This window comes from Muntiacus reevesi, chromosome 4, assembly GCF_963930625.1.
Source record: "Muntiacus reevesi chromosome 4, mMunRee1.1, whole genome shotgun sequence".
Classification (NCBI taxonomy): Eukaryota; Metazoa; Chordata; class Mammalia; order Artiodactyla; family Cervidae; genus Muntiacus; species Muntiacus reevesi.
In genome coordinates, this window is record NC_089252.1 from 151840313 (window position 1) to 151868003 (window position 27691).

Genomic DNA, 27691 nt, shown 5'->3' on the forward strand with positions numbered 1-27691 from the left:
GGTGTAAGGATGGGTCAAAATAAGAAATCTATTCTCATGGTTTACTACATTAAGAGTGCAAACTAACAAACATACTAAGAAATAGCACCTCTATGATGTTGAAAAGTTGCTTTATTTTATAAAACATTCACCATAAATTCCTGGGCTTCCCAGGTGGCACAGTGGTAAAGAACCTGCCTACCAATGCAGGAGACATAAGAGGCTTGAGTTCGATCCCTGGGTTGAGAAGATCCCCTGGAGGAGAGCATAGGAACCCACTCCAGTATTCTTGCCTGGAGAATCCCATGGACAGAGGAGTCTGGCGGGTGACAGTCTATAGGGTCGCAAAGAGTCGGGCATGACTAAAGCAATTTAGTGCACACACACACAGATTCCTGATTAAAAATTTAGCAAACGCTTTTCTTAATGTGTTAGACACCAACAGCAAAAATGAAACAATGATCAAGCAAATCTGTAAGGGAAAAAAAAACACCTAGAACCTCAGTAATGAATAGTATCAGCTCATGTGCTTGATGTTCATAAAACAATTTTAGTATCGATCAAATATCTAGCACAAGGAAATAAGCTCAGTCTAACAATTTAAAAAACTGAAACACAATAAGGTATTTTTGACCTATGGACTAGCAAAAAGATATCGAAGAACAATAATATCCCATATTAGCAAAGATTGGAAAAAGATGTTAGTTTTCTAGCACTACTTACTAAAAATCTACTACAAACTTCATGCCTTAAAACAATACAAATGTATTATCTTATAGTTCTGGAAGTCAAAATTTCAAAATGGTTTTCTCATGGAGCTAAAATGAAGGTGTTGGCAGGCCTGTCTTTGTTCTGGAAGCTCTAGGAAAAATTCACTTCCTTGTTTTCTGATCCTAGAATCTGCCTGCATTCCTTGGCTTACTGGCTCCTTTCCTTTATGTGCAAAGCCAGCAGTATCGGGCCAACTCTTTCAAGCCGCTATCCTTCTGGTTCTGCCTTCCTCTTTTAAAGACCTTTGTAATGACATTGGGCCTTCCTGGGTATGCTAGGAAAATCTCCCTATTTTAAGGTCAGCTGATTAGAAACCTTAATTCCAGTGCAAACTTAATTTCTCTTTGCTGTATACCTTAACATACTTGGAGGTTCCAAGGATTAAGATGTGGATATCTTTGTGTGTGTGTGTGTGTGTGTGCGCTGGGGTGCACACCGGGTATCTTTAGTCACTGTTGGGGGTGTATAAATGATCATAATCTTTCTGGCCGACTGACTTTAAAATGTCCCTGTAGATTACTGTGCATCATGGGACTACAGTTGTATATTAATTAGATTTGCAAGTTCCCTTTAAAGCACAGCTTCAAAACAGATCTCAAAAGAAAGAAAATATTTACACTGGCCCTCCTCCATCAAGTTCGGGGGCTGATGATCTACTCTTTCTGACTCAAAAGCAAGTTACAATCATTCAGATAAGGGAATAATTTTCTAAAACATTCAAAAACACATCAGACTTATTCTTACTGAGGGATGAGGGCATCAGAAAGCCATTTCAGTGTTGAGATAAAGTGTCTGAAGAATTTGAACACAAAAGGTGAGAGTGCTTCAACACTCTAGATCTCTGGGAATCAATAATTTTAGAGAAGTTTCATTATTCATTTAGGTATTTATCTTTTTGGGACCATCTGAGAAAATACACATTGTATTAACAAGAGAATTCTAGCAGTCAAACAGAAAATGTTTCTGAGCTGCTAATCATACAAATGCAGACAGAATTAACATCTGGACCACGCTGAAGATGATAAGTTTAGAGTCTTCTCCATGACAAAGCTTGTCTCTTAAACGGCAAGTAATTATATTCTAATGAAATTATTATCTTTTTATATTTCATTATATTCTATCTTACACAGCTATATATTTTTCCAGTTAGAACATCTCATTTTATTAGAATTCCTTTTTCAAGTTCTCCCACTTTGCATTGTTAAAATCTACAATTTTTCCCTCTCTTCATTAAAATAAACCATAACTTTTCAATTATAATATAATTTTATTGTAAATAAATATAGCATAATTTTATTATAAAATATAGTAAACATATATTTAAAGGTATGTTTGTTACTCAATTTGAACCTTTGAGTGATTCTATGTTAAATACCAAGCAGACTGATGTCATTACTAACATTATGGGGTAAAGGGTTGAAAACAGATGATTGTTATTTTTATAAATTAATAAATTATCATGGATTCTTTATGACTATACTTAGGATTAAGAGCTTTTAAAGTTTTAAGCATTAATTCATTTTGTGTAGTCTTCCCACCCACAATAGCAGACATTTTTTTCCTAATGTTAAAGCAAGTCATTGTTTATCTATCACTCCATTCTTAAGAAAGCCCTTCTGCTAAGTCAAGGCTCAGTCATTATATTCTTACCTCTTTTCCTTCTTCCAGGAATTATAAAAAACAAAAAATGTTTATCATGCTCAGAATCTCTCTCTGATGACTTTTAAATCAGAATTTGAATTTTTCTAACCTATTTCATAGAACAGGGAGGAACAATCATAGCACCACATTTTCCCACTCTTTCAGCCTCTTTTCCAGCTGTCTAGAAGTGGTATATTAATGGTGGTCATGGAGGACACCAGTTTCAGCTAGAAGAGTTTACCTGAGCGAAAAATGGGCTCAGGGAAAAACACAGTAAAGTTAGAACAAAGACTCTACTCTGGGTCTACAATGATTGTGCCCTGCAAAATATCAGATGATAAATATTTCTACAACCCACACCACATTTAATGTATAAGTTGTATAATGTCAACAGGACCTTAAAGAAGCCCTGTAAAAACAAACATTTTGATTTTTGATCAATAGAAATATAGTTCTCATGTAGAAAACTTTTAAGAAGCTCATAAAAGTACACCGGCCCCAAAGCCTAAAAAGATAATAAAATCGCTTCCATTTGTAAATATTGTAAAACTTTTCATTTAAAACATAATTAATGAGTCCCAGTGACTTGTCATGTACTGATCTAGGTGCTGGTCTGAGTTTAACCAACACCTCTTGAATATTCTCTATATTTGACTTAACTCTGCCATGTAATTCTCACAACTTTTGAAATAGTGAGATAGTTATATACATACAAATGAATAAACACAATGCAATAGGGGAGTAATTCTAATTGAAATTTATAAAAATTGCCATGGACATATAAGAAAAGAACCACTTAGGTTTATCTGAGAGAGGCAGATGAGGCTTCACAGAGAAGACTGCATTTAAGCTGAGGATTGAAAGATGGCTAAGGGCAACCAAACATGCACACTGAGGACACACAAAGGCCTGCACCATGAACAAAGACATCATGGTTTTGGTAACCAGTAGGTATTTAAGAATTAAAGGAACAGCATATTAAACAGCAGAGACATTACTTTGCCAACAAAGGTCCGTCTAGTCAAGGCTATGGTTTTTCCAGTGGTCATGTATGGATGTGAGAGTTGGACTATAAAGAAAGCTGAGCGCTGAAGAATTGATGCTTTTGAACTGTGGTGTTGGAGAAGACTCTTGAAAGTCCCTTGGACTGCAAGGAGATCCAACCAGTCCATCTTAAAGGAGATCAGTCCTGGGTGTTCATTGGAAGAACTGATATTGAAGCTGAAACTCCAATACTTTGGCCACCTGATGTGAAAAACTAACTCATTTGAAAAGACCCTGATGCTCAGAAAGATTGAGGGCAGGAGGAGAAGGGGACAGCAGAGGATGAGATGGTTGTATGGCATCACCGACTCAATGGACATGGGTTTGGGTGGACTTTGGGAGTTGGTGATGGACAGGGGGGCCTTGCATGCTGTGGTTCATGGGGTTGCAAAGAGTGGGACACGAATGAGCGACTGATCTGAACTGAACTGAACTGAAGCTGTAAATGGTGGGGGATGGGAGGGAAGGGAAGGTGAAGGCCAGGAAGAAGCCAGCAGCATGGCATGGATTAGATGATAAAAAGCCCAGTAGTGTGTGAAAAATTTGAAGAATTCTCAGGATCAAATTTTTATGTGAAAAAGATTATTTTGGAGAAATGGAGTAAGCCTAAAAAAAGAGAAACGGTATTGAAGTCATATAAGTGAAAGTTGATGGTAACCCAACTGAAGCAGGAGCTTCCCGGGTGGTACTAGTGGTAAAGAACCTGCCTACAAGTGTAGAGGACACAAGGGTTGAGGGTTCAATCCCTGGGTTGGGACGTTCCCCTGGAGGAGGGCACAGCAACTCACTCTAGTATTCTTGCCTGGAGACTCCGTGGACTGAGGAGTCTGGCAGGATACAGTCCATAGGGTCGCAGAGAGTTGGACACGACTGAAGTGACTGACCACACAAACTGAAGCAGAGGTTTATGTAAGGGTGTACAGGAAAAACAAATTCAAGAGATGTTTAGCAAAAAGAAGGCTTAAGCTTGACTGTTGGTTGGAAGGTAGGAGAGAGAGAAACATCTTTTATATTTCCCAGTTTTGGGTTTTTTTTCACTTGAGTGACTAAGTTGATAGTAGTCTGAGGGATTCATGATTGGTTTGTTTTAAATATGATAACCCAGAGAAGTTCATGGAACATCTAGGAGTATATAGGTAGTGGGCAGTTAGATATCCAAATCTGATATTCAGCAGAGGCATCTAGATTTGAGAAAGATTAGAGAAAGACCAGCTTAAATGGAGGACTTCATGCCATGATGGGGAGGAAACTATCTTGGAAAAATATCTGGGAAAAAAGATAAAGAGGCTAGGGAAGAACCTCAGGGTATACTGATATATCAAGGCCGTGAGAGGAAAGAAACATATAATTTGTCTTTGTGCTAATAGGTAGTCCCATGGAAATCAAACAGGAAAGAATTTCAAATATTCAATAATTAAGAGGCAGTCATAAGATAAAGTGAATGTCCCCATCAGATCTTATTTCTGCACTTACTCATTACATGTAACGGCCCACTAATTTTCATATGTGTATAATCAGAATATACCTTGGCCTCCATGACCTTGTCCTTTCCTTGAATCTTGCCCAGAAGCCCATCTTGAACTGAAAATAGGAGGATGGGACTGGGGGAAAATAATGCCAAAAGGATTAGAGAATATTATATATATTTCGAAATTTCATTGAGAAGCTGGATATAACACTGCGTATGATAGAACCAAACTTTCCAGAAAATCCTCTCTCTCTCCTAAGCTCTGTTACCTGTAGAAGCTGCCATCTCTATGTCTTCTCTCTATCTTTCCCCACAACAACCCCTTCTAAGCTTCTGGTTCCTACCATCCTACTGCATATGCAGGAAGCCCCTCTATGTCCCTGAGTTTCCTAATTTTGCATCCATATTATCATCCTATTCATTAAAACAGAAGATATTCCTTGGTACCTAGTCACTTTAGAAGGAATGAAAATAATTATAAACAACCAATTTTCATTGCTTTCCCCAGGCACACTTTTATGTAGAAATGTGTTATAAAACTGAGAAATGTATACTTCTTTGGTTTCATGCTATTTTATTCTTCTCAACTTGTCAATTAAATGTACTCAGCTATCAAACAAATATTAAACAAATAAATGGTAAGTATCTCAGAAATATACTTTTTAGCAAAGGGATATTTAAGAAATATATTTTCATAAAAAATTAGAGAAAAATGTAACATATACATATTTGATGTTAACTGTTCAGCTTTTCACAATATGCACCACAAGAATGATGTATTTTTATAGGGGAAATGCAAAATTCAGAATAATTCCCCAAACTTCATCAAATGTGATAAATTCTGAGTATCATCTGGCAATGTGAATTTTCTTGGGGTTCCTTTATGTAACTTTATGTATAGCCATCTGAATGGTAGTAACTACAGACATTCACTTATAACTAGGGCATTACCTTAGAACAATCAGTTTCAGAGAAATCCATTTGAGCAAATAAAAACTCATATTCACAGGCCAAATCCTCTAGCTACAAGAAGACCTGAAAATCTGCATTTTTAAGTGATTCCCAGGTGACTGGAGTCACAAGAATCATCTGTAATGCCTAGTGATCCCTCGGCCCCACTGTATACTTCTAAATGAGAAACTTCTGCCAATCTCCCTATAGTCAGAGAATTCACACTTTTGTAAGTTTTGGTGATTCTTCCAAACAGGTAAGGGTTTCAATCATCCCCTTAGTGTACATCTCTATTAGCAGATTATGGAGGCAATGCACTGAGACTTCAGCCTCTTTATATATTAGCACATTACTATAGTTTTCTGTGTGTATGTGTGCTCAGCAGTTCAGTCGTGTCCAACGCTTTGCAACCCTATGGACTATAGCTTTTCAGGCTCTTCTGTCCATGGAATTTTCCTGGAAAGACTACTAGTGTGGCAAAGATAAATTCAAAATGGATTAAAGACCTAAATGCAAGACTAGAAACTATAAGATAGAGGAAAACACAGGCAGAACACTCTTATGATATAAATCCCAGCAAGATCCTCTATGATCCACCTCCCAGAGTAATGGAAATAGAAACAAAAATAAACAAGTGGGATCTAATTAAACTTAAAAGCTTTTGCACTGCAAAGGAAACTATAAATGAGGTGAAAAGACAACCCTCAAATTGGGATAAAATAATAGCAAATGAAACAACTGACAAAGGATTAATTTCCAAAACATACAAGCAGCTATACGAGTCAATACCAGAAAAACAAACAACCCAATCAAAATGTGGGAAAAAGACCTAAACAGACATTTCTCCAAAGAAGACTTACAGATGACTAACAAACACATGAAAAGATTTTCAACATTGCTTATTATTAGAGAAATGCAAATCAAAACTACATTGAGATATCACCTCACACTGGTCAGAATGGCCATCATCAAAAAGTCTACAAACAATAAATGCTGGAGAGAGTGTGGAGAAAAGGGAACGCTCTTGCACTGTTGGTGGGAATGTAAATTGATACATTCATTATGGAAGACAGTATGAGGATTCCTTAAAAACTAGAAGCAAAACCAACATATGACCCTGCAATCCTACTACTAGGCATATACCCTGAGGAAACCAAAATTGAAAAAGACACATGTGTCTCGATGTTCCTTGCAGCACTATTTACAATAGCTAGAACATGGAAACAACTTAGATGTCCATCGACAGATGAATGTTAAAAAAGTTGTGGATGTGGTAACATATATATGATGAAATATTACTCAGCATAAAAAGAACATATTTGAGTCAGTTCTAATGCTGTGGACAAACCTAGAGCCCATTATACAGAGTGGAATGAGTCAGAAAGAGAAAAACAAATACTGTATACTAACACACATATATGGAATCTAGAAAGATGGCACTGATGAAATTATTTTCAGGGCAGCAATGGAGACACAGACATAGAGAACAGGCTTATTGACACTTTCTGCTACCCTGCTTCCTTTTCTCTCTTCATCCTTCTTTTCTTTTTAGCCCAGTTTTGCTTACACTGCAAATTCTGCCCTTCTTCATAGCTTGTTTGTCATTTCCACTAAGAAAGGTTCTTACTATGGGCTCCAGGTAATGGACCCAATCTCTAGGATAACGAGACTAGATGACTTTGAGCCACTATCTACTCAATATTCCTCAAGGCTCATCTTGCATGTTCAACTCCAAAGTGAAAGGACATTTGACTCAGAAACCACAGCTGCAGGGGGAGGATGGAATGGGTGGGATATATGTAGAGAGTAACATGGAAACATATGTTACCATATGTAAAACAGATAAGCAATGGGAATTTGCTATATGACTAGGGGAACTCCAACTAGGGCTCTGTAACAACTGAGAGGGGTGGAATAGGGAGGGAGATAGGAGGGAGGCTCAAGAAAGAGAACATATGTATACCTATGGCTGATTCATGTTAATGTTTGGCAGACACCAACACAATCTGTAAAGCAATTAGAAAATCAACCAATCAACAAATAAATATTAAAAAAAAAAAAAAAAAAAAAAGAATACTAGTGTGGGTTGTCATTTCCTCCTCCGGTAATCTTCCCAACCCAGGGATCAAACCTACATCTCCTGACTCTCCTGCATTGCAGGCACATTATTTACCCTTGAGCCACGTAACTAAGATCAAAAGAAGCCTAAATGATTAATTGTAATTCACAAAATAACTCTGAAATACTTCTTAACCAAATTATTTTCCTCTAACCAGATTATATAATTTCAATATGTAAAAACATCACACTTCAAGTACCTTTTTAAGACTATCATAAAAATAACATGGGTCAGGAAAACATTGTCACGCTGCAGATGAGAAAAAATGAAGTGACTTAACCAAGATCACACTTTAGAGTCCTGCCTCTAGCCTGTTGCAGGAGTGTTCCCTTCATTCACGAAGCTTCCTGCTATATGTCAAGGGCTTTGCTTTGGACATTACTGGAGCATATTTGTGTATATTAATTAATTTGATATGCACAATACTACAAGATCTGAAAAAACTATAGGCTTTGGAATCATAACCGTTGTGTTTTTTTAAATCCCAGTTCTGCTGAAGTCAAACTCTGTGTACCTTGGGCAGTTCCCACTTTTCTCATTTGTTAAATTATAGACAACAAATAACACTATCAATCCTGTAGGAGGTGTTGAGAAGATTAAATAAGATGTTGTGTGTCTAAGCATCCAGGTCTTTGCCCAGAATATAGTAAGTGCTCAGTGAATGCTAGCCTTTTATATTAGTTTCCACCCAGTATTCCTCAAGGCTCATCTTGCATGTCCAACTCCAGAGTTAATGGACCTTTGACTCAGAAACTACCTATCACATGGTCTCAACTACACTTTGCTCTCTCAAGACTGCTCCTTTGAAAATGGCTTGCAGTATGGGAATGATGTGAACAGGAGATATACAAACACAGAGGAGCAGAGAGGAGCGTTTCAAGTGCTAGATCCCACCTGTGGGTCAACTGGTGGGGTCACATCCTCTTCATCACCTCCTCCAACAAACCTATAAAACTCGGACCTGTAGTATAATACTTCCAGTTTGAAATTTGCCCCAGTGAAGCTGAGGGTCTGATGAAATGACTGACTGTGCTAGTCTTCAATATTACACTTTGTTTTATCATGTATAATTGATGCAATGACAAGTGGCAACACAATACATGAGGTCCAGGGAGAACCATGATACATACGCACAAAGATAGGGTAGGGTCCAAGGCTGGAACACTCTTTAGGAGTGATGATCAAGCACTGGTCATTCCACAGCACCTGGAAACAATGTATCCACTGGAAAAATACTAATTTAACAGAGTTCTGTTTTGCTGCCTCAGTGTGGCTTTGAAAAAATTACTGCTTAAGTGCAATAGCATAGAATTTATATCTCCCTAGTTTTTAAAAATCATATTCTAGCTCTTTTTTAAAAAAACAAAATACCTCGGGGTCTGAAGCATTTAAAGGGGGCTACAACTTGAATGTCTCTATTTTCCACTTGCTTAAACAAATCTTATAATTCCTTCAAGTTACATTCTCCCCCACATTATCCAAAAAGACTTGCGTGATCTTTCCTGCTTACGATAATCCCTCATAGACCTTCCTCCTTGTTTCAAAACTGTAATCTATTTCATATGCTAACCAGACTATTAGTTTTGTTTTCGAGTGAGTGTGTTTGTCATATACCTGTAATTGAATCCTAAATTTTATTTTGCCTGATAACCCCAATGCTTCCAGTTTACCTATCACCTTCTGCCAAAATCTGTTCTCTGGCACCTCCTGCCTGCTTGGTTGGCCTCCGTCATGCCGCATGGACATGACTTATGGTAAGTCTGTCTGCTATTTGGAGACCAGTTTCTGGGAATACTAATTAACATATTGAGGTTCCCCTCTGAGATTATCCTCTAACTTTTCTTTTTAAACAAAATACCTCGGGGTCTGAAGTATTTAAATGGGGCTACAACTTGAATGTCTCTATTATCCACTTGGACCAACAATGATGTCAGAAGCACAAAATGGGGACAATAAAGCTGTGATTCGATCTCCTAGACACATATCATGAAGAGAACCAGCATTTCTAGTTAATCTAGGTATTATTTAAAGGATAAATCCTTATTCCATGTCATCATGTCGACCTATCTCAGAAATTACCTTTACTGTGTTTTCAAATTGGAGTGTAGAAATTGTATAAGGAAAATAAAGATATAGAACAAATGTGAAGAGGAGTTTTAAATACTCTGAAGAAAGTTATATAAAGTATTCTCAAAGCTGAAGAAGATGCTAAAACTGGAGGACAGACATTTAAACAACCCTTTCTAAGTAAGTTGTAAACAAAACAGTTGAAATAACTCATCCTAAAAATATATGCCAACTTGTCAAAACACTATGGCTATTTAATTAAAATAGCTTCATGCTTGTTGCTCTGCCCCATGTTCTAAAGGAACTGATTCCACTCTCAAAACAAGTGCCCTACTAAAGTCAGGCGAACGGAGTTTTTAAATAAAGTCTATCAAGAGATACAATGTCTATTTTTTTAAATAGTCAATTATTCATGGGACAGAAAAGAAATACAATTTAGATTTGTAAATGTAATTCAGTGAAATGATTGTTGAGTGTAATCTTCATAATTATTTTTTCAGTGCATTAATAATTACTTTCCAGGAAATATTACTTCTCTTTAAGCACTTTCCAACTAGACCAAAGAGTCCTTTTTAATATTTAACTGAGCATTTAATTCAGATTTTTATTTGGACATTTAATTACTGTAGGATCATACTTCAGTGGAAATGACCTAATCTGAGAGTATTGATGGTTCATTCTCCTGCTGTTCGTAAACATTTTACTTCTTGAAAAATCTCATATTCTTTGACTTTCTGGAAATAATGTTATGTTCATCCCTTTATTTACTCTTTCATTCAGCAAAATATTTATGGTAAAGCTGCAACATTACTGAACATGAATTAGCTGTGAAAATGAAAAAATACATTTCCTCTCCTTGAGCTCACATGTTATAGGAGGAAAGTAGGTATGTAAGTATGAAAGTAATAGGCAGGTGCATAGATAAATTACAAGAAAGAGAAGCATTGAAAAGATGCATCAACAGTGTTTTCAAACATATTCACCAAAATATAATCCTTGAATCTTTCTTTTTTACCTCTAAAAGTCTCTCTTTTAAAAGATTTCTCCCATCACCCTGAAATACATAAAGCTATTACATATACAATGAATATTTAATCCATATTATCTATCTATATGCATATTTTATATATATACATACATACATATATATATACACACACACACATATATATATATATCTAAGAATCACACAAGGTGAAGAGAGAAGATTTCTAGAGGACACACTGTTAAAGAGAAGAAAAGTTCAAGGAAACACATATGTGTTCAAAACCTCCCCGTATTTACCTGTAAATTCCAGCAATTTAACTCATGACTTCCTCCACCTCCTGGGCACTTTATTCAACAGAAGCTATCTTGATGCTAGGCTATACCAATCCAGCTGTGAAGCTCAAGTTTTTTAATCTTCCCACACCAATCCATCAGAGTTCAGTTATGCAAAGCATTTATGATAAACTAAGAATAAATGAAAATTTAACAACAGATATATCACCTCACACACTAGCAAAGTAATGACTAAATATTCTCCAAGCCAGGCTTCAACAATATGTGAACTGTGAACTTCCAGATGTTCAAGGTGGTTTTAGAAAAGGCAGAGGAACCAGAGATCAAATTGTCAAAATCTGTTGGATCATCAAAAAAGCAAGAGAGTTCCAGAAGAACATCTATTTCTGCTTTATCAACTATGCCTAAGACTTTGACTATGTGGATCACCACAAACTGTGGAAAATTCTGAAACAGATGGGAATACCAGACCACCTGATCTGCCTCTTGAGATACTTGTATGCAGGTCAGGAAGCAACAGTTAGAACTGGACATGGAAAAACAGACTGGTTCCAAATAGGAAAAGGAGTACGTCAAGGATGTATATTGCCACCCTACTCATTTAACTTATATGCAGAGTACATGAGAAATGCTGGGCTGGATGAAGCACAAGTTGGAATCAAGATTGTTGGGAGAAATATCAATAACCTCAGATATGCAGATGATACCACCCTTATCGCAGAAAGCAAAGAAGAACTAAAGAGCCTCTTGATGGAAGTGAAAGAGGAGAGTGAAAAAGTTGGCTTAAACTCAACACTCAGAAAACTAAGATCATGGCATCTGGTCCCATCATTTTGTGGCAAATAGATGGGGAAACAGTGGAAACAGTGGCAAACTTTATATTTTGGGACTCCAAAGTCACTGCAGATGGTGACTAAAGCCATGAAATTAAAAGGCACTTGCTCTTTGGAAGAAAAGTTATGACCCACTGGGACAATATATTGAAAAGCAGAGACATTACTCTGCCATCAAAGGTCCATCTAGTCAAAGCTATGGTTTTTCCAGTAGTCATGTATGGATGTGAGAGTTGGACTATAAAGAAAGCTGAGCATCGAAGAATTGATGTTTTTGAACTGTGGTATTGGAGAAGACTCTTGAGAGTCCCTTGGACTATAAGAGATCCAACCAGTCCATCCTAAAGGAAATCAGTCCTGAATATTCATTGGAAGGACTGATGCTGAAGTTGAAACTCCAATACTTTGGCCACTTGACGCGAAGAACTGACTCATCTGAAAAGACCCTGATTGTGGGAAAGATTGAAGGCCGGAGGAGAAGGGGTCGACAGAGGATGAGATGGTTGGATGCCATCACTGACTTGATGGACATGAGTTTGAGCAAACTCTGGGAGTTGGTGATGGACAGGAAAGCCTGGTGTGCTGCAGTCCAAGGGGTTGCCAAGAATTGGACAGAACCGAGTGACTGAACTGAACTGACAGCATCATTGGCCTCTGTGGTTATCACCAGTGCCTACTCCTGCCCACCTCCACACACTCACACACACTGGAAAATTTTACTGGCTGCTCCACTCACTCCTGCCTATATCTATCTTTCTAGCCTCTCACCTCTCCTCCTCCTTCTCTTCCTTTCTCTCCCTTCTTTCACTCAGTCTCTCTTCTTGTCTAGTAAAAACCTGAGAATGTTCTCTAGCTTATGAAGAGGTATTTCCTTCTCCTAAAGCCTTCATATCAGCAACTAGATCTTGGGAGGGTGGGTTAGTTGAATTTAAAAGTGTCAAGTCAGGAATTTTTACTTTCAACCTGAATAATTCATCTAAATACAGTCTTTTTCAAATGTCTCTATTTTTCTACTCAAATCTATTCCATTAAATTGTGAATTCCTCTCTGCAGCTACAGACTCCTGTGCACTGTGTTACTGATCTTTGATCTCCTTTCCCCCATCCTCTGTCTCCAGCACCTGGTAAGACGAACACTAGAAATGAATTTTTAAATGTTTTCTTATCTTTTTTGTTTGTTTGTTTGTTTTTTTGTTTCCTTATCTTAATGGAACAAAACTGAGTTCTCACATTGATGACTACGATACTACTCCTAGTTGGAAAATTTTTCTTGTTCCTTGTTCTGACTTCTAAAATTCAAGATGCCTGTCTTAATTTAATCTCTTCTCTGAAGCTTCTCCCTACTGTTCTGTCTACACTGCTATCTCTCTTTTACTTATTTTTCTTTTTTGGTGAACCCCTAAGACACATTTTGTTCTTTGCTTACTGTGTGTGTGTGTGCTAAGTTATTTCAGTTGTGTCTGACTCTTTGAAACTCTATGGACCGTAGCCCAGCATGCTCCTCTGTCCATGGGATCTCCAGGCAAGAACACTGGAGTGGGTTGCCATGCCCTCCTCCAGGGGATCTTCTCCACACAGGGATCAAACCAACATCTCATCTCTCTTGCATTGGCAAATGGGTTCGTTACCACTAGCACCACCTGGGAAGCCCTTGCTTACCAGACAACATATGTTTTTAATTCTTATATGTCTTAGGTATATCTTTTCTTCAATCTAGCAGAAAAGATGAGTAGGTGGGATATACATGCTTAGTCACTCAGTTGTGTCCAATTCTTTGTGACACCATGGACTGTAGCCTGTCAGGCTCCTTTGTCCATGGGGATTTTCCAGGAAAGAATACTGGAATGGGTTGTCATGCCCTCTACCAGGGGATCTTCCCAAGCCAGGGATTGAACCCAGGTCTTCTGCATTGCAGGTGGATTTTTTTTTTTTTTTTACCACCTGAGCTATCAGGGAATCCCAGGTGGAATATAACTGCAGATTAAATACTTAAGGAAGGAATTCAAGGAGTACATAAAAGTTAAATGACAGAAACAAATTTGAGACAAGATTTCCTCAGAGGGAGGGTTCTTTACAATTTACTTCTTGTGTTCTACTGTAACGTGTGATTTATATGAGTCATATTATAGTTTATTGGCATCTGTTTATGCCTTAGTTCTAGTGAATTTACTAAAACTCAGAAAAATGTGATACAACAAATAGTATTCACAAAAGTGTATTTAAAAGTCATAAAAATAAATAATTGTACTTTCTCTGAAAATATTCAGAATGGGCCTACTAATTCTGTTAAAATAAAATCTTTATAGCCATACTATAAGATTCTAATGGTTTCTTTTTTTTAACCAAACATTAAAATATCTTTCAATCGTATAAGTTGAATTTTCCTACCATTATAAAAGCCTAGAATCGATTACTTTTAAATCACTTAAATAATTCTAATGAGGCAAAACCTTTTAGTAAAACTACTTCTCCATTTCCAGCAATTTTACTACTTTTCTATTTCTCTTTTGTTAGAAATATGTGGATATGAAGTGGATTAGATCAGAGCTTAGTTGGTTATGGACTTGTTAGGACGTTTGTGTTAGATATTTTTAAAAGCTTGAATATATATGCCTTCTGAGGCTCTGATTCCTTAAATCCACTCTCTCACCACATGTACTAGTTCCTTGAACTTCAACATGATGCTCCCAGAGGGGGACCAAGTTTGCATGAAACTTGGTGCCAAAATGCCACTACTTTATCTTCATCAAACAGTTATTACTCTGAGTCTATCGCTGCACATGTAAGGCTCTGTGCTAGAGAGGCTCCAGGGATAGATAGTTACAAGCAACGGCTTATGCTCTACCAAGCAGGAAAAGGTGAAATGCTGATTTGCAGGTTGGGTAAAATGTGCTTCAGGAGTTGCAAGGAGGAAGTCATCCCATGGTTTTAATGAGGGGGCATTGGAATGGTATTCAATGGTCAAGTCTAAACAGGCAGAGCAGGAGAGAGAGACGTGATCTGGGAAAGAAACAGAGGATCACAGACATCCTGGAATAAAGCTGCTGGGGTCAGGCAGCAGTCCTCGGGGCTGGAGCAGAGCCGGATCAGAGATGTGAGAGAATACATAGGTAAGGTCAGACCACACAGGGCACTAAGAGAGCGCCTGGAGTCCGGACTTCACTCTTTGACAACGCGAGTCACTGTCAATATTTTGGTTGAAAACTGACATATACACCATGATGTTTCAGACTGGAAGCTTAGGAGGGTGAGTTGTATAGGGCATATGGGCCAAAGAGACATCTGGAGGCAGAAGGTTCAACTGGAGATTAGTTTACAATAGTACAGAGGAGTCAGGACTGGAATGGTGGCAGAGGAATGAGAGGGAAAGATAAGGTTAAGAGGCACGCGTGCTCAGCCACTTCAGTCATGTTCAACTCTTTGCGAGTCTGTGGACTGTAGCCCGCCAGGCTCCTCTGTCCATGGATTCTCCAGGCAAGGGCTCTGGAGTGGGTGGCCATGCCCTCCTCCAGGGGGTCTTCCTGACCCAGGGATTGAACCCTCAGCTCCCGTGTCTCTTCCACTGCAGGCAGATTCTTTATCCACTGAGCCACCTGGGAAACCCCGCAAGAGACATAGCCAGTGATGAATCAGTATGCCTGGCTGGCTTACTAAGGGTTGAGGCAGAGGGCAAAGAAGTTAATCAGACTTCCTCTGGGGGGCCTCATCTTCGACTCCTCTTTGTGTTAGATATTTATTAATCTGGTTTTTGAGGCCCAACTTCTCCCCCATTCTCTTTAGGACTGCTTCACTCCCAACAGGACACAGGTGGATGCAGTCCCTGCTACTCCTTCCCTGGAATCCAGAGTCAGACCCAACAGCCAGAGAGCGGTCTCTCTCTCAGGTGTTGACTGTGGCCATCTTCTTCCATGTGAACTGGAAAGCTGAAAAAGCTGCTTTACAGCAAAAGAGAATAAGAAAGCAGAAGTGAAGAAAAAAAAAGATGAGAGCTGGAGAATCAGAGCTTGGTCTGGGCTTCCTGTTCCACTTTAGTCTCTGCTTTCATGTGCCACTAAAATGCTGCTGCATACCTCCTCTTTGATTCTGCAGGACAGCCTCATCATGCAGCCACACATTTCCCCCTTTCCCCTTTGATGAAGTTGGCTTGGCAAGGTTATTGTTACTTGTAGCTCAAACAGTCCAAACTGATACATTCCTCCCCAGAAATTCTCCATCTTCAGTCAAGGTGTTCTGGCCACTCTGAACACTTCAGCTTTACTGACTCTACACTTTCATGCCATTTCCTGCATCTAGAATGCCTTTCCCTTCCAAATCCTGCTGACTCTGCATGCATAAATCCTGATTATCTTTCCTTCCATCTCTCTCGTATTAAATACTCTTTGAGTGACCCATAACATCTGTAAATTGTAACATTACATTTTCCCACTTCAATCCCTGATTTTAGTGAACCTATTGGAAGAATAATTAAAACTACAAAAGAGGGTGAAAGGTGGTGGATGGTAGTAGAAAATCAAGACATTTATGCTTATAACATATACAAATGAAAACATAATGGTCTACTTGGCTATGGATACTTCTGACACTAAGATGGGCTCAAGAGGTACCAGTAGGCCACTTGGGCAAAGTCGATATTTCACAAATGATAGCATATTCATTAAGAGGAGTGTTAGATGAAAGAAAATAAAAATAGTCTTTAAACAACTAATGCATAACACACTATTGTGTAAGTGCTATAAACTCAATATTATAAATATCCGGAGGAGGTCCAAGAGCAAGTGAGAGACAGGGAACCTTGCCAGTGCTTCCCTAGGGCTTTTTTCACTATGCTAAACCATCACACAGGAAATAAAAGAGAGGTATGTTAATTTTTAGATGAGACAATAATTCAATTGAATTTTTAAAAACAATACTGTATTTTAAGTTTTCATCCATTAAAATAATACTATTTCCTGGTGGCCCAGACAGTAAATAATACTCCTGCCATGCAAGAGACTTAGGTTTGATCCTTGGGTTGGGAAGATTGCCTGGAGGAGGCCATGGCAACCCACTCCAGTATTCTTGCCCAGAATATCACCACGGACGTAGGAGGCTGGTGGGGTACAGACCATGGGGTTGCAAAGAGTCAGAGTGACTAAGCACAGCACAAAATTTTAATATATCCTAAGAACCATCTTGAGTCTCATGTCTGGGCTGTTATATACCAAAACAAAGAAACAAAAACCTAACCCCCCTCAAAAACAACAACAATAACCCACAAAGCAAAACAGATTGTTATTCTCTTTCAAAACACTAAAGAATATCTTTTATAAAGGCATCTCTTTGCCTCTAGAAATGAGAAAAACCAGTCTAGTATCCTGTGAAATCTCACATAAATTCTGAACATAATGAAGTTTATTTCCCCTTCAGCAATGGAGCCTTTGTTCTGGTGACTTACGATGCCTCTGGAGAGGAAAACACAAAAATGCCTTATGAAAGCAGTAAGAAAATGTCTAGCAAGTGGATGGACATTTAATGAACAAGACAAAGTGCCAAGTAATAGTTAATGTCTCTTTCTGCTTGACTCAAGGAACATCCCTAAGACCCCAAAGCACTCACACCAGAAGATTACATGAGTAGCACTGGTTGGCACAAAACCACTGTTCGAACAATCTGTTGCTAAGCAGGGCAGAAATATTGTTTACACAAAAATGGAATGATCTCCGGTGAATACTGAAAGACAGTGATAATTTCCATAACCAGAAAAAGCATTTTTATATTATTCCATTTCAACTGCTCTAAAACCCCGAGTTGCTTTGGCAATTGCTTATCCTGGCTTCGTTGGTTTTATATCATCCTCATCTCTGCAGCTTTCCATTTACTAAATGACAGTGATTATTTTTTTTTCCCCTGAAGCTTGGGCAAAAAACAAAACCATTCTGTATGGTTTCCAGGGCCACCTTGCAAGGGTCATACAATGACTTTTTGGTGCCCCTCTCATAAAAGCCCATTTGGCTTATACTCCCAGTAAAAGTGCTGAAAATATGATCAGAGAAGGCTCCATTAATAGCAACTGTAAACTATGCATTTCTCTAGCTTTATGGAGCCTTTCACTGAATAATGTTTATAATACAGAGAACAACGCCTGGGGTGGCTTCAGGAGAGGAAGAAAATACAAAGATACTCACCTGCATTACAATAAGGAGGTCAAAGACCAAGATGAAAGAAGCCAGAAAGGCTCTGGAAACTTCATCACTGGGCAAAAATCCCCGATTCAGCTTGTCCCAGCTGATCCAGTCAGTTGTAATGACAAGTACAACCACAGACGTCAGAGTAAAAAGAACCGTCCTGCAAGGAACACGACAGTAAAGAACATTAGAGTCATAATATAAACAGTGGGGCATGCACATGATCTGCTGTATTAAACATCTACCCTTCGCCAAGTACTTATCCTAAGGCATAGGCCCCAAAAGGAAGATGAAAAAAGAAGCAACTTGAGCTTTCTTTGAAAAGCAATTAGAAAAAGGTATGATAGTATCTCTTTCAAGATTTTTCCTAAAGAAAAACAAGGCACTGATTATAATACAAATAATTACAACAAAATATTATAATATAAATAACCTTACTTGCTGAGCAGAGCTGAGCTGAGGTCGCTCAGTCGTGTCTGACTCTTTGCGACCCCATGGACTGCCCCCCCCCCCCCAGGCTTCTCAGTCCATGGGATTTTCCAGGCATGAATACTGGAGTGGGTTGCCATTTCCTTCTCCAGGGGATTTTCCCGACCCAGGGATCGAACCCGCGTCTCCCGCATTGTAGGCGGACGCTTTACCGTCTGAGCCACCAGGGAAGCCCAACTTAGCGCACTATATATTCCAAAGGGAGCACTGGTTGTAACTCTCATTATATACATTGTTTTACTGAAGGTGGCAGACATACATAAAGCAGATGGGTAAGAAAGTCCTTGACTTCCATGATCATCCTACAAAAGAGAGGCTAGAGATAGATGGGTCTCCTTCATCATCCCCAAAGCCTGACGAGCTCTGTAGAGGAACCACTTCTACATGCCGAATGCATGGCCTCTCCTAATGGGACTCATATCATAGATCACCTGGGGCCTAGTGACCTATCCAGGTCACACAACGTCTGATTCCCCCATCCCTAGTTATAAGATACTGTGTGTGTTAGTTGCTCAGTTATATCCGACTTTGTGACCTCATGGACTGTAGCCTCCCAGGTTCTTCTGTCCATGGGATTCTCCAAGCAAGAATACTGGAGTGGGTAGCCATTCCTTTCTCCAGGGGATCTTCCCAACCCAGGGATCAAACCCAGGTCACTGACATTGTAGGTGGATTCTTTACCATCTGAGCTACTAGGGAAGCCCATAAGATATTAGGGGTCTGAGATTTTTCTTTTACATATTTTTGTAGCCTCCATAAAATCTTACATAATTATATGTAGATGGAGTTCAAAGAACATTTGTTGAAACTGTAACAATTATCAAAGAAAGTTTTAGAGAAAATACTTAAATTGGTCTATAATATTGATATTCAAAGTGAATCTGAAATGTGGGCAGTGAAAATGCAATCTGCCAGAGAATTGTCCATAATGTAATAGAGCCTCTGCTTTCAGAGTGACCTTTGTACAAAGATATTGTTTTGAATTATAAGAAGAAAAATGAAAAATAAAAAATATTCTGAAAATAATTTTAATGTAAAGGAATAAATAAAACAGAGAAAAGAAATGGAATAACATGAACCATCCTAGAATTCTCTTAACAATTGAACAAAATACAAATTTCTAAACTGAAATTTGGAGTTTCCTTTTTACAACTTTCTATTTGGAACAGGTTATATTTTGAGAAAATGAATGTAATGAACTTGTCTTTAGATTTTTACCCTATGAGTAGAAAAGATACATTTTTTTAAATTTTAGAAAATAAAAATTTCTTAAAATTTATTAAAATTGCAGATTCTAAAGAACTTGACTTGTTATCTCCAAAGTATAAATTAAAAATTATCTATGCTACTGTTTAGAACATCTTTGAGCATTTCCTGAAATCCAAATGGATTAAATGAGCATGAGACAAATCCTAAATAATTATTAAACTACAACAGAAAGAAACTGCAAATATCATACAGTCAAACATAAGAACAATGGAATTTTAAACAAATTTTAAGTCAATTTGTTTTTGTCTTCTTGAGTTTGAGAAACTCTAAGCAAATTTGAATTAAATTACCATTTCTTTTGTCAATAGGAATATGACAACTTTCATGAAGAATAGATAGATACTATTTTTTGAAGCTCTTTTTTGGTAATAAAGGTATTTCCTCATCACTCTTGGCTTTTTATATGTGTGCTTCACAAGGATGCTATGAATATATATACCTCTTAGTATACACTGTATGACCATTGTTCAGTCACTCAGTCTTGTCCAGCTCTTTGCGATCCCATAGACTGCAGCATACCAGGCTTCCCTGTCTGATACAGGTTGGTAAATGGTTGGGATCCCAATTCTTGCAAGCTCATCCTTTTCTGCCTATTTCACAAGGCTCCCCCACCTTCCTGTTATGCAGGACTAGAGGGTGAAGTATTGGTGAAACAGGGTTACTGCAGCTCTAAGGCCAGCATCCATCCTATTGGTCTGAGCCTATGATTGATAGGTTAGAATTTTTTTTTCCATCTATTTTTATTAGTTGGAGGCTAAATACTTTACAATATTGTAGTGGTTTTTGCCATACATTGACAGGAATCAGCCATGGATTTACATGTGTTCCCCATCCTGAACCCCCCTCCCACCTGCCTCCCCATCCCATCCCTCTGGGTCTTCCCAGTGCACCAGCCCTGAGCACTTGTTAGTATTTTTAATGTCATTGCTGCACTTTCCCCAAGAGACATCTGAAATATTATTTTTGTGAAGACAGTTGACTACATAGGAATTCATATTTACTGTTACTTCATTGGTCTAAGTATGATACTGTAAATTAAATATTAATGCAGAGGCATATTTTTACGTGACAAAATCTGAGATTTTGAAATAAGTGTTTGATGAGTAACCACAAGTCTCACCTATTACAAAATTCACAAAGGAGTTATTTTGTTTTTAAAATTTATTTTATGGAAGAATTGTTGATTTACAATGTTGTGTCAATTTCAGTTGTACAGCCAAGGGATGTAGTCACACACACACACGCACACACACATATACATATATATTCTTTTTCATATTTTCCATTATGGTTTATCACAGGGTACTGAATACAGTTCCCTGTGCTATATAGTAGGACCTTGTTGTTTATCCACTCTATATAAAATTTGTGCATCGCTTATTCTGAACTCCCCGTTCATTCCTCCCCTATACTCCTTTTCCTTGTCAACCACAGTCTGTTCAAAGGAGTCATTCTTACTCATGCTAATAATATCACTGTGAATAAACTCATTAAAATTAATCATTAAAACTCTTTGGTAATTAGAATTTATCATAATGTCTGTTGTAGAGCTTCAGAGCTCTACAGAACTTCCTGAGAGCAGAATGTCTCAGAGCTTCCTGAAACCAAATCTATACCAATTCATGTCTTAGATGTTTAGTTTATTTGATATATTTTATTTACCCAGTAAATAATAATACTCTTTCTAAGAGCTTTTCATAGATGCTTTCCTGGTTTTATTAATTACTTCTGTTTTGATAAAGAGTATTGCTGCAGATCTCAAGAGAAAGTTACTGATAATATTTTATTACTCCAAAGAGAAATTAAAGGAAGTATTCTGCCTGATATTTAATATTTAATACTACAAAAAGAATAAAAATGGCAATCATTAAATATGAATGCATACAGCTCAGAGAAGGAGCTCTAAAAATAAAGTCAAGAGGATGGAATAAAGAAAAGGAAAAGAGGATCAAAATACATTAATTGGTTATTCCACCTCCAAAATTACATTCAATGCCTTATCTAGATATAGATAAGATATAGACAGTTTGTGGAAGTAAAACTATTGCTTGTGGTTTGTTTTTCTGAGCCACCTCATAAAATTGATAGATTTTACCATGCTATGATAATTCAGTTAAAGCACCAGTTTCAAAGAGCCATGACTCTATTAGGTTATACAAAAATAGTCACTTTTATGTGAAACTTCTATGAAGGAAACAGTAGCAATAACAAATTACTATTACAGTCATGGGCTTCCCAGGTGACTCAGTGGTGAAGAATCTGCCTGCAGTACAGGAGACGTGGGTTCGATCCCCGGGTTGGAAAGATCCTCAGGAGAAGGTAATGGTAACCCACTCCAGTATTCTTGCCTGGGAAATCTGATAGACAGAGGAGCCTGGTGTGTTACAGTCCATGGGGTTACAAAAGAGTTGGACACAACTTAGCGACTAAACAACAACAAAAAATTACAGTCATGCCACCTGCAATGTGCCAGGGACTGGTATACGAGCTTTACACAAATTAACTAGTATAATTCTTATGTGTGTGTGTGTGTATAATGCTTACTACAATCCAATATTGGCTAACTCCAAACTGCAAGTGCAGAAACTGAGTCAGAGAAAGCTCAGTTAACTGAACCTGTGCTATGGATTTTATCAACTACATAAAATAAAAAACATAAGATGACTCAAACCCAGGCTGACTCATGAAAGTCTGTGTCATAACTGTTGTACATACTGCCTCTCATTTGAAGCACTTGATTTTACCCTCTTGTTACTAGATCTGTACCTAAGATCTCACTCATTTTCCACTTTTATTATTAATGTAAGTATAATGTTGGAAGGTTATCATCCAGGAATACTTAACATTGAAAAGTAAAACTGGCAGAGCCTCTAACAAGAACTGACAGGAAATGGTTAAAAAGGGATATAGTGGAAATGGAAGTGGAAATGGAACCTCGTGGATGCCAGCCATCAATTCAGCATCCTTTGGTTTTTATTTAACCAATATGGTTGAAAAGATGTTTACTCTGGATCATGATTCTTGGGAGTTCCAACTTTTCTTTTTAAATAGCATCCAATTAAACAATTATCTGGATTACTTCCTTTCAAGCTGCAGCCAGCAGCAGCAGGACATTCTGGCTCATCAATTCCACTGTCTCTGGTTTCTGGCCACCAGTCAAAGTGGTTAATCTCACTTACGTGTTTTCAAATTTCCAGTGTGTTTGCTTTTCCTCAATTGCTGCTAACCCCTCTTAAATTAATAGGAATTAGAATGTGAGACCAAGAAGGGTTAAAAGAGCTTTTCTAATTCACTGCTTCCCAATCTTTGGGGTGGGCTCCTGGGAACCACAGGATTCACAATTCCATGGAATTGTGAATTTATATGTGCACTATGAGTTGTCAGTTAAATGAGAAAATTAAATGCTTCCAGAGAGGTTAGGGAACTTGTTTATGTCACACGGACTGCCAGGGACAGAACTACCATGAGAACTGACTCTGAACCAGGACTTGCCCTGTAGTAAACTACTTTCTCTCTTTGGTTGAAAATCTGTAGATATGCTAAGAAATTTAATATCATCTGGATCTCATCTGGAAACATACTTTATAATCTACTCAAATATCTGTTACATATGTTGATTGGAAACGGAGTAGTGCATGTAAATGAATCAAGATAATTCCCCAATAGTGGTTTAATTCATAGTCTTAACCATTCTTTCACTCTAATTTCTTGATTTTTAAAAAACTACTGAACTTCTATTTTAAGTAACTAAATTAGTTAACATTTCTTTCCCTCTTCCATTCCTAGCCACTGTAAGATAGACTTATTGCACAGTTAAATAGCCTGAAATCAGAGATTAAATCAAGAGAGAGAAGAATTGGCATTGAGCTTGGATTATCCACAGAGGGCTAACTTAGTGTTAATCATCACACAATTTCATTTTGACTAAACCAGGCAGCAGGGATGTAGAGAATCTCCTAACTCATATATTATATGTTGAGTAAAACAAAATCATCAAAATTTGATCATGTTTTATACTACTAAAAATAGCAATTTCATGTGATTCAACATAATAAATATGTTTTCATATGTTTTAATAGATTAACCATTACTCATGTTTAAAATGTTTATCATCTTTTATTCCAGTCATGAATATAATATTTTTTTCTGATTATGTTGCACAATTACTATAATGGCTAAAAGAAGTAAAAATCACTTTAATTTTTCTATAGTACTTGTGTTAAAACATTGGAGCTCAATCAGAACAAGTCAGATAGTATTTTATAATTTCTCATAAGAAAATAAAAATCTGTGACTCTTATTAAAAATGAAAGTTTTAATGTTATCACTATAAAAAAGAATGAATGCATGGATCAAGATAGCAAATTTAATCTTACAATTAAGATTTCATATGTTAAAGTACTAAACACACAAAATGAAATGTGACATGCCAATAGAATTTAAAATGATTTAGAATCATTATTTCTCACCATGTTGTTTAGAGGGGAAAATAAAACAAGCAGGCATAAACAGAAGAATACTCTTCTTCACTTTCCATTGTAAAACTGTGAGCCAGTTTAAACATCCAGCTCTATTTGGAACACCAACTACCAGCACACAGAAGTTGTGACTTGAGAGATGGCCATGACAGAATCCTGACACTTTCCGTTTTGCTTGTTTTAATGATCAATGTTACCACTGCAACTCTGAGTAAAAGAATCGCCACTTGGGTTCTCAAGCCAGTTCATCCTGAAATTCATGGGTTTACTCAGCACCATCACCTAGCTAATGAAGTCAAGATTGCTCCTGAGAAGTCTGTAAAGAAATGGTTTTAGTATCCTTCCTGTTTTCCACTCTTAGGAGCAAGAAGCACCAAGGGAACACAAAGGTGATGCTTGCTTAGTGACCTAAGGAAAGGGCACAGCTTCTCATGTGGCTTTCTTTAAGGAAATGCTATCGTCAGTTCTTGGCCAACCTGAACACATGTGTTAAGACAGGATCCTGTGAAACAAGACGCAGTTATTAAACTTACCTTGTTTGTGGCTCTATTGGGATTTGGAGATGGTAAAGTAAATCATTAGACTTTAATGTCATCCATTAAACTATATGTTCATGTGTTATTTATCTTTATATCTCTCTATTATTCCATGAAGAAAAGTGCCCTGAATACAGCAGGATCTCAAAAAGCAGTGAAGAAGTTGAAACCAAGAAGCTACTTAGCAACTCTTGTTTCTGATAGGGCATGAAGGAGGTGGCTGAAAAAGGCACCTCTGGGTTGGGTCATCTGGTCATGCAGATTGTAATTTATGTGGATGGGGTCCTGGCATGCTAGTCTACATAAACAATGCCCCTTGGAGTTCTGCGGTGTCCAATTATTGCAACTTAATGTGGAGTCCTGGTCGTTGGCAATTTTGACATTAGAGGTAGCAAATGAAATGGCCACATTCCTTTTAGTGGCCTGAATTTCTCTAGCTGTGTCTGAGTGATGTCAGTTTATTCAGAGGTACTTAAAAGTAGCTTATTGATACAGAGCATAGTTAGCTTTGGTCAGAAGAAATCAATTTAGTTTCTTTGTGTTTCATAATTCTAGATGTGGAACAAAACACATGTTTTAGGAAAAAATTACTTAGTATGCTGCAAAGTTCTTTGGATTTGGGCTGTGTCATTCATTATTAATTATCAATGACTGGCACATTACTGATATTTTTTTAAAAAGTAAGAATAAATCAATTGATTTAATCTAGTAAAGTTCAACATTCAGAAAACTAAGATCATGACATCTGGTCCCATCACTTCATGGCAAATAGATGGGGCAATAGTGGAAACAGTGGCTGACTTTATTTTTCTGAGTTCCAAAATCACTGCAGATGGTGACTGCAGCCATGAAATTAAACGACGCTTGCTTCTTGGAAGCAAAGTTATGACCAAACTAGACAGCATATAAAAAGCAGAGACATTACTTTGTCAAAAAAGGTCCATCTAGTCAAGGCTATGGTTTTTCCAGTAGTTATGTATGGATGTGAGAATTGGACTATAAAGAAAGCTGAGCGCCGAAGAATTGATGCTTTTGAACTGTGGTGTTGGAGAAGACTCTTGAGAGTCCCCTGGACTGCAAGGAGATCCAACCAGTCCATCCTAAAGGAAATCAGTCCTGGGTGTTCATTGGAAGGACTGATGTTAAAGCTGAAACTCCAATATTTTGGCCACCTCATGCAAAGAGCTGACTCATTTGAAAAGACCCTGATGCTGGGAAAGATTGAGGGCAGGAGGAGAAGGGGACGACAGAGGATGAGATGGTTGAATGGCATCACTGACTCAATGGACATGAGTTGGGGTGGACTCCGGGAGTTGGTGATGGACAGGGAGGCCTGGCGTGCTGCAGTTCATGGGGTTGCAAAGAGTCGGACATGGCTGAGCGACTGAACTGACCTGAACTGAGTGGAGTAAATAGTACTTATTCCCCACCCTCCCCCAAGCTCAGATACTTCTGCGACTGATGGTACTTCCTCCAGTATTTACAGAGCAAAGGAAGAGGCCTGTGCGATGCAAAATTAGGTTCCATGGACCTAACGGGCATGCTAATTCTCTGTCTCTTAGCAAACTCACCAACTCAATTTTTCTTCCTAGTGAATTATCATGTACATACTAAATAATTCACCAATCAAACAGAAGAAAGCATGTGAAACATACTCAACTAATTGTTACCTCAGGTATAAAATGTTACCACAAATCAGTAATGAAAGTGGTAATAAAGATAAAGCTATACATAAATGCCTATTAACTACAGATAATGCCAACAAGAACTATACCCCTGTTTGTTTGTTTAATGAAAATAAAATAAGAGCTATGATATTCCAAACATATTTTTGACTTTTAAAAATGCCAAGCAGAAGTTTTAAGTTAAACATACCATGTTGCATGTTTTCCTGTTAAATTTACTTTTTAAAAAAGAAGAGAAACTAGGATCTTATGGGGTAAGTAGAACCCAAGTATGCTTTATTTGATTTAAAAACTAGAATGAATTTATATACTGGGTTAAAAATGGAGGTTCAGGTAAAATTATGTGACTTTGTTGAAGCCAAGATGTTTACATAAGTCAAGCCAAGGCCAAAAGTATATTTTCAGTATCTTTTCAAATATCTCTTGAAGAAGACGTATTATTAGGAGACTGTCCACTGGGAAGAATGCTTTCAGGACTTAAGTACCCCTGGAAGAAAGAATCTTTTCAAAGACATTGGGCACATTATAATAGCTAGGAAAGCAGATATTACAAACATAAAATACTTCTATGAAAGAAGATGACAAAATAGACCACAGGAATAGAAAATTCCCAACAGTCTTACAAAAATATGTAGAAGAAATTATGTCATGTCAAAATGGAAGATCAAAAAATTAATATTAGGATTCATAAGAGACATGCTCCATTCTTGAATTCTAATGGAAAAGATTTTAAAAACATCTAAAGCTTTATTACTGCAGATATATATTTATTTTCTCTTGGGAACCTGTGAAGAATCTTTGATTTGTTTATAAATAATTCAGGACAAACTAAAAAGAAAAAAAAAAAAAACTACTTCACTAAAAAAGAGGGAAAGAGCATGTCAGCACTAGTGATCAGAGAACCAACTTATAAATTT

General features: G+C 37.6%; 1 protein-coding gene across 5 annotated transcripts in view; it reads right to left on the bottom strand.

Annotated features, from left to right (window-relative positions):
- TMEM117 (transmembrane protein 117) overlaps window positions 1–27691 on the bottom strand; it is a 596659-nt gene that overhangs the window by 95851 nt on the left and 473117 nt on the right. For all 5 annotated transcript variants that reach the window (XM_065934576.1, XM_065934575.1, XM_065934577.1 and 2 more), the window contains one exon: window positions 18318–18477. In XM_065934576.1, the coding sequence (XP_065790648.1) occupies window positions 18318–18477 (160 nt within the window). The remainder of the gene's footprint in view (window positions 1–18317; window positions 18478–27691) is intronic.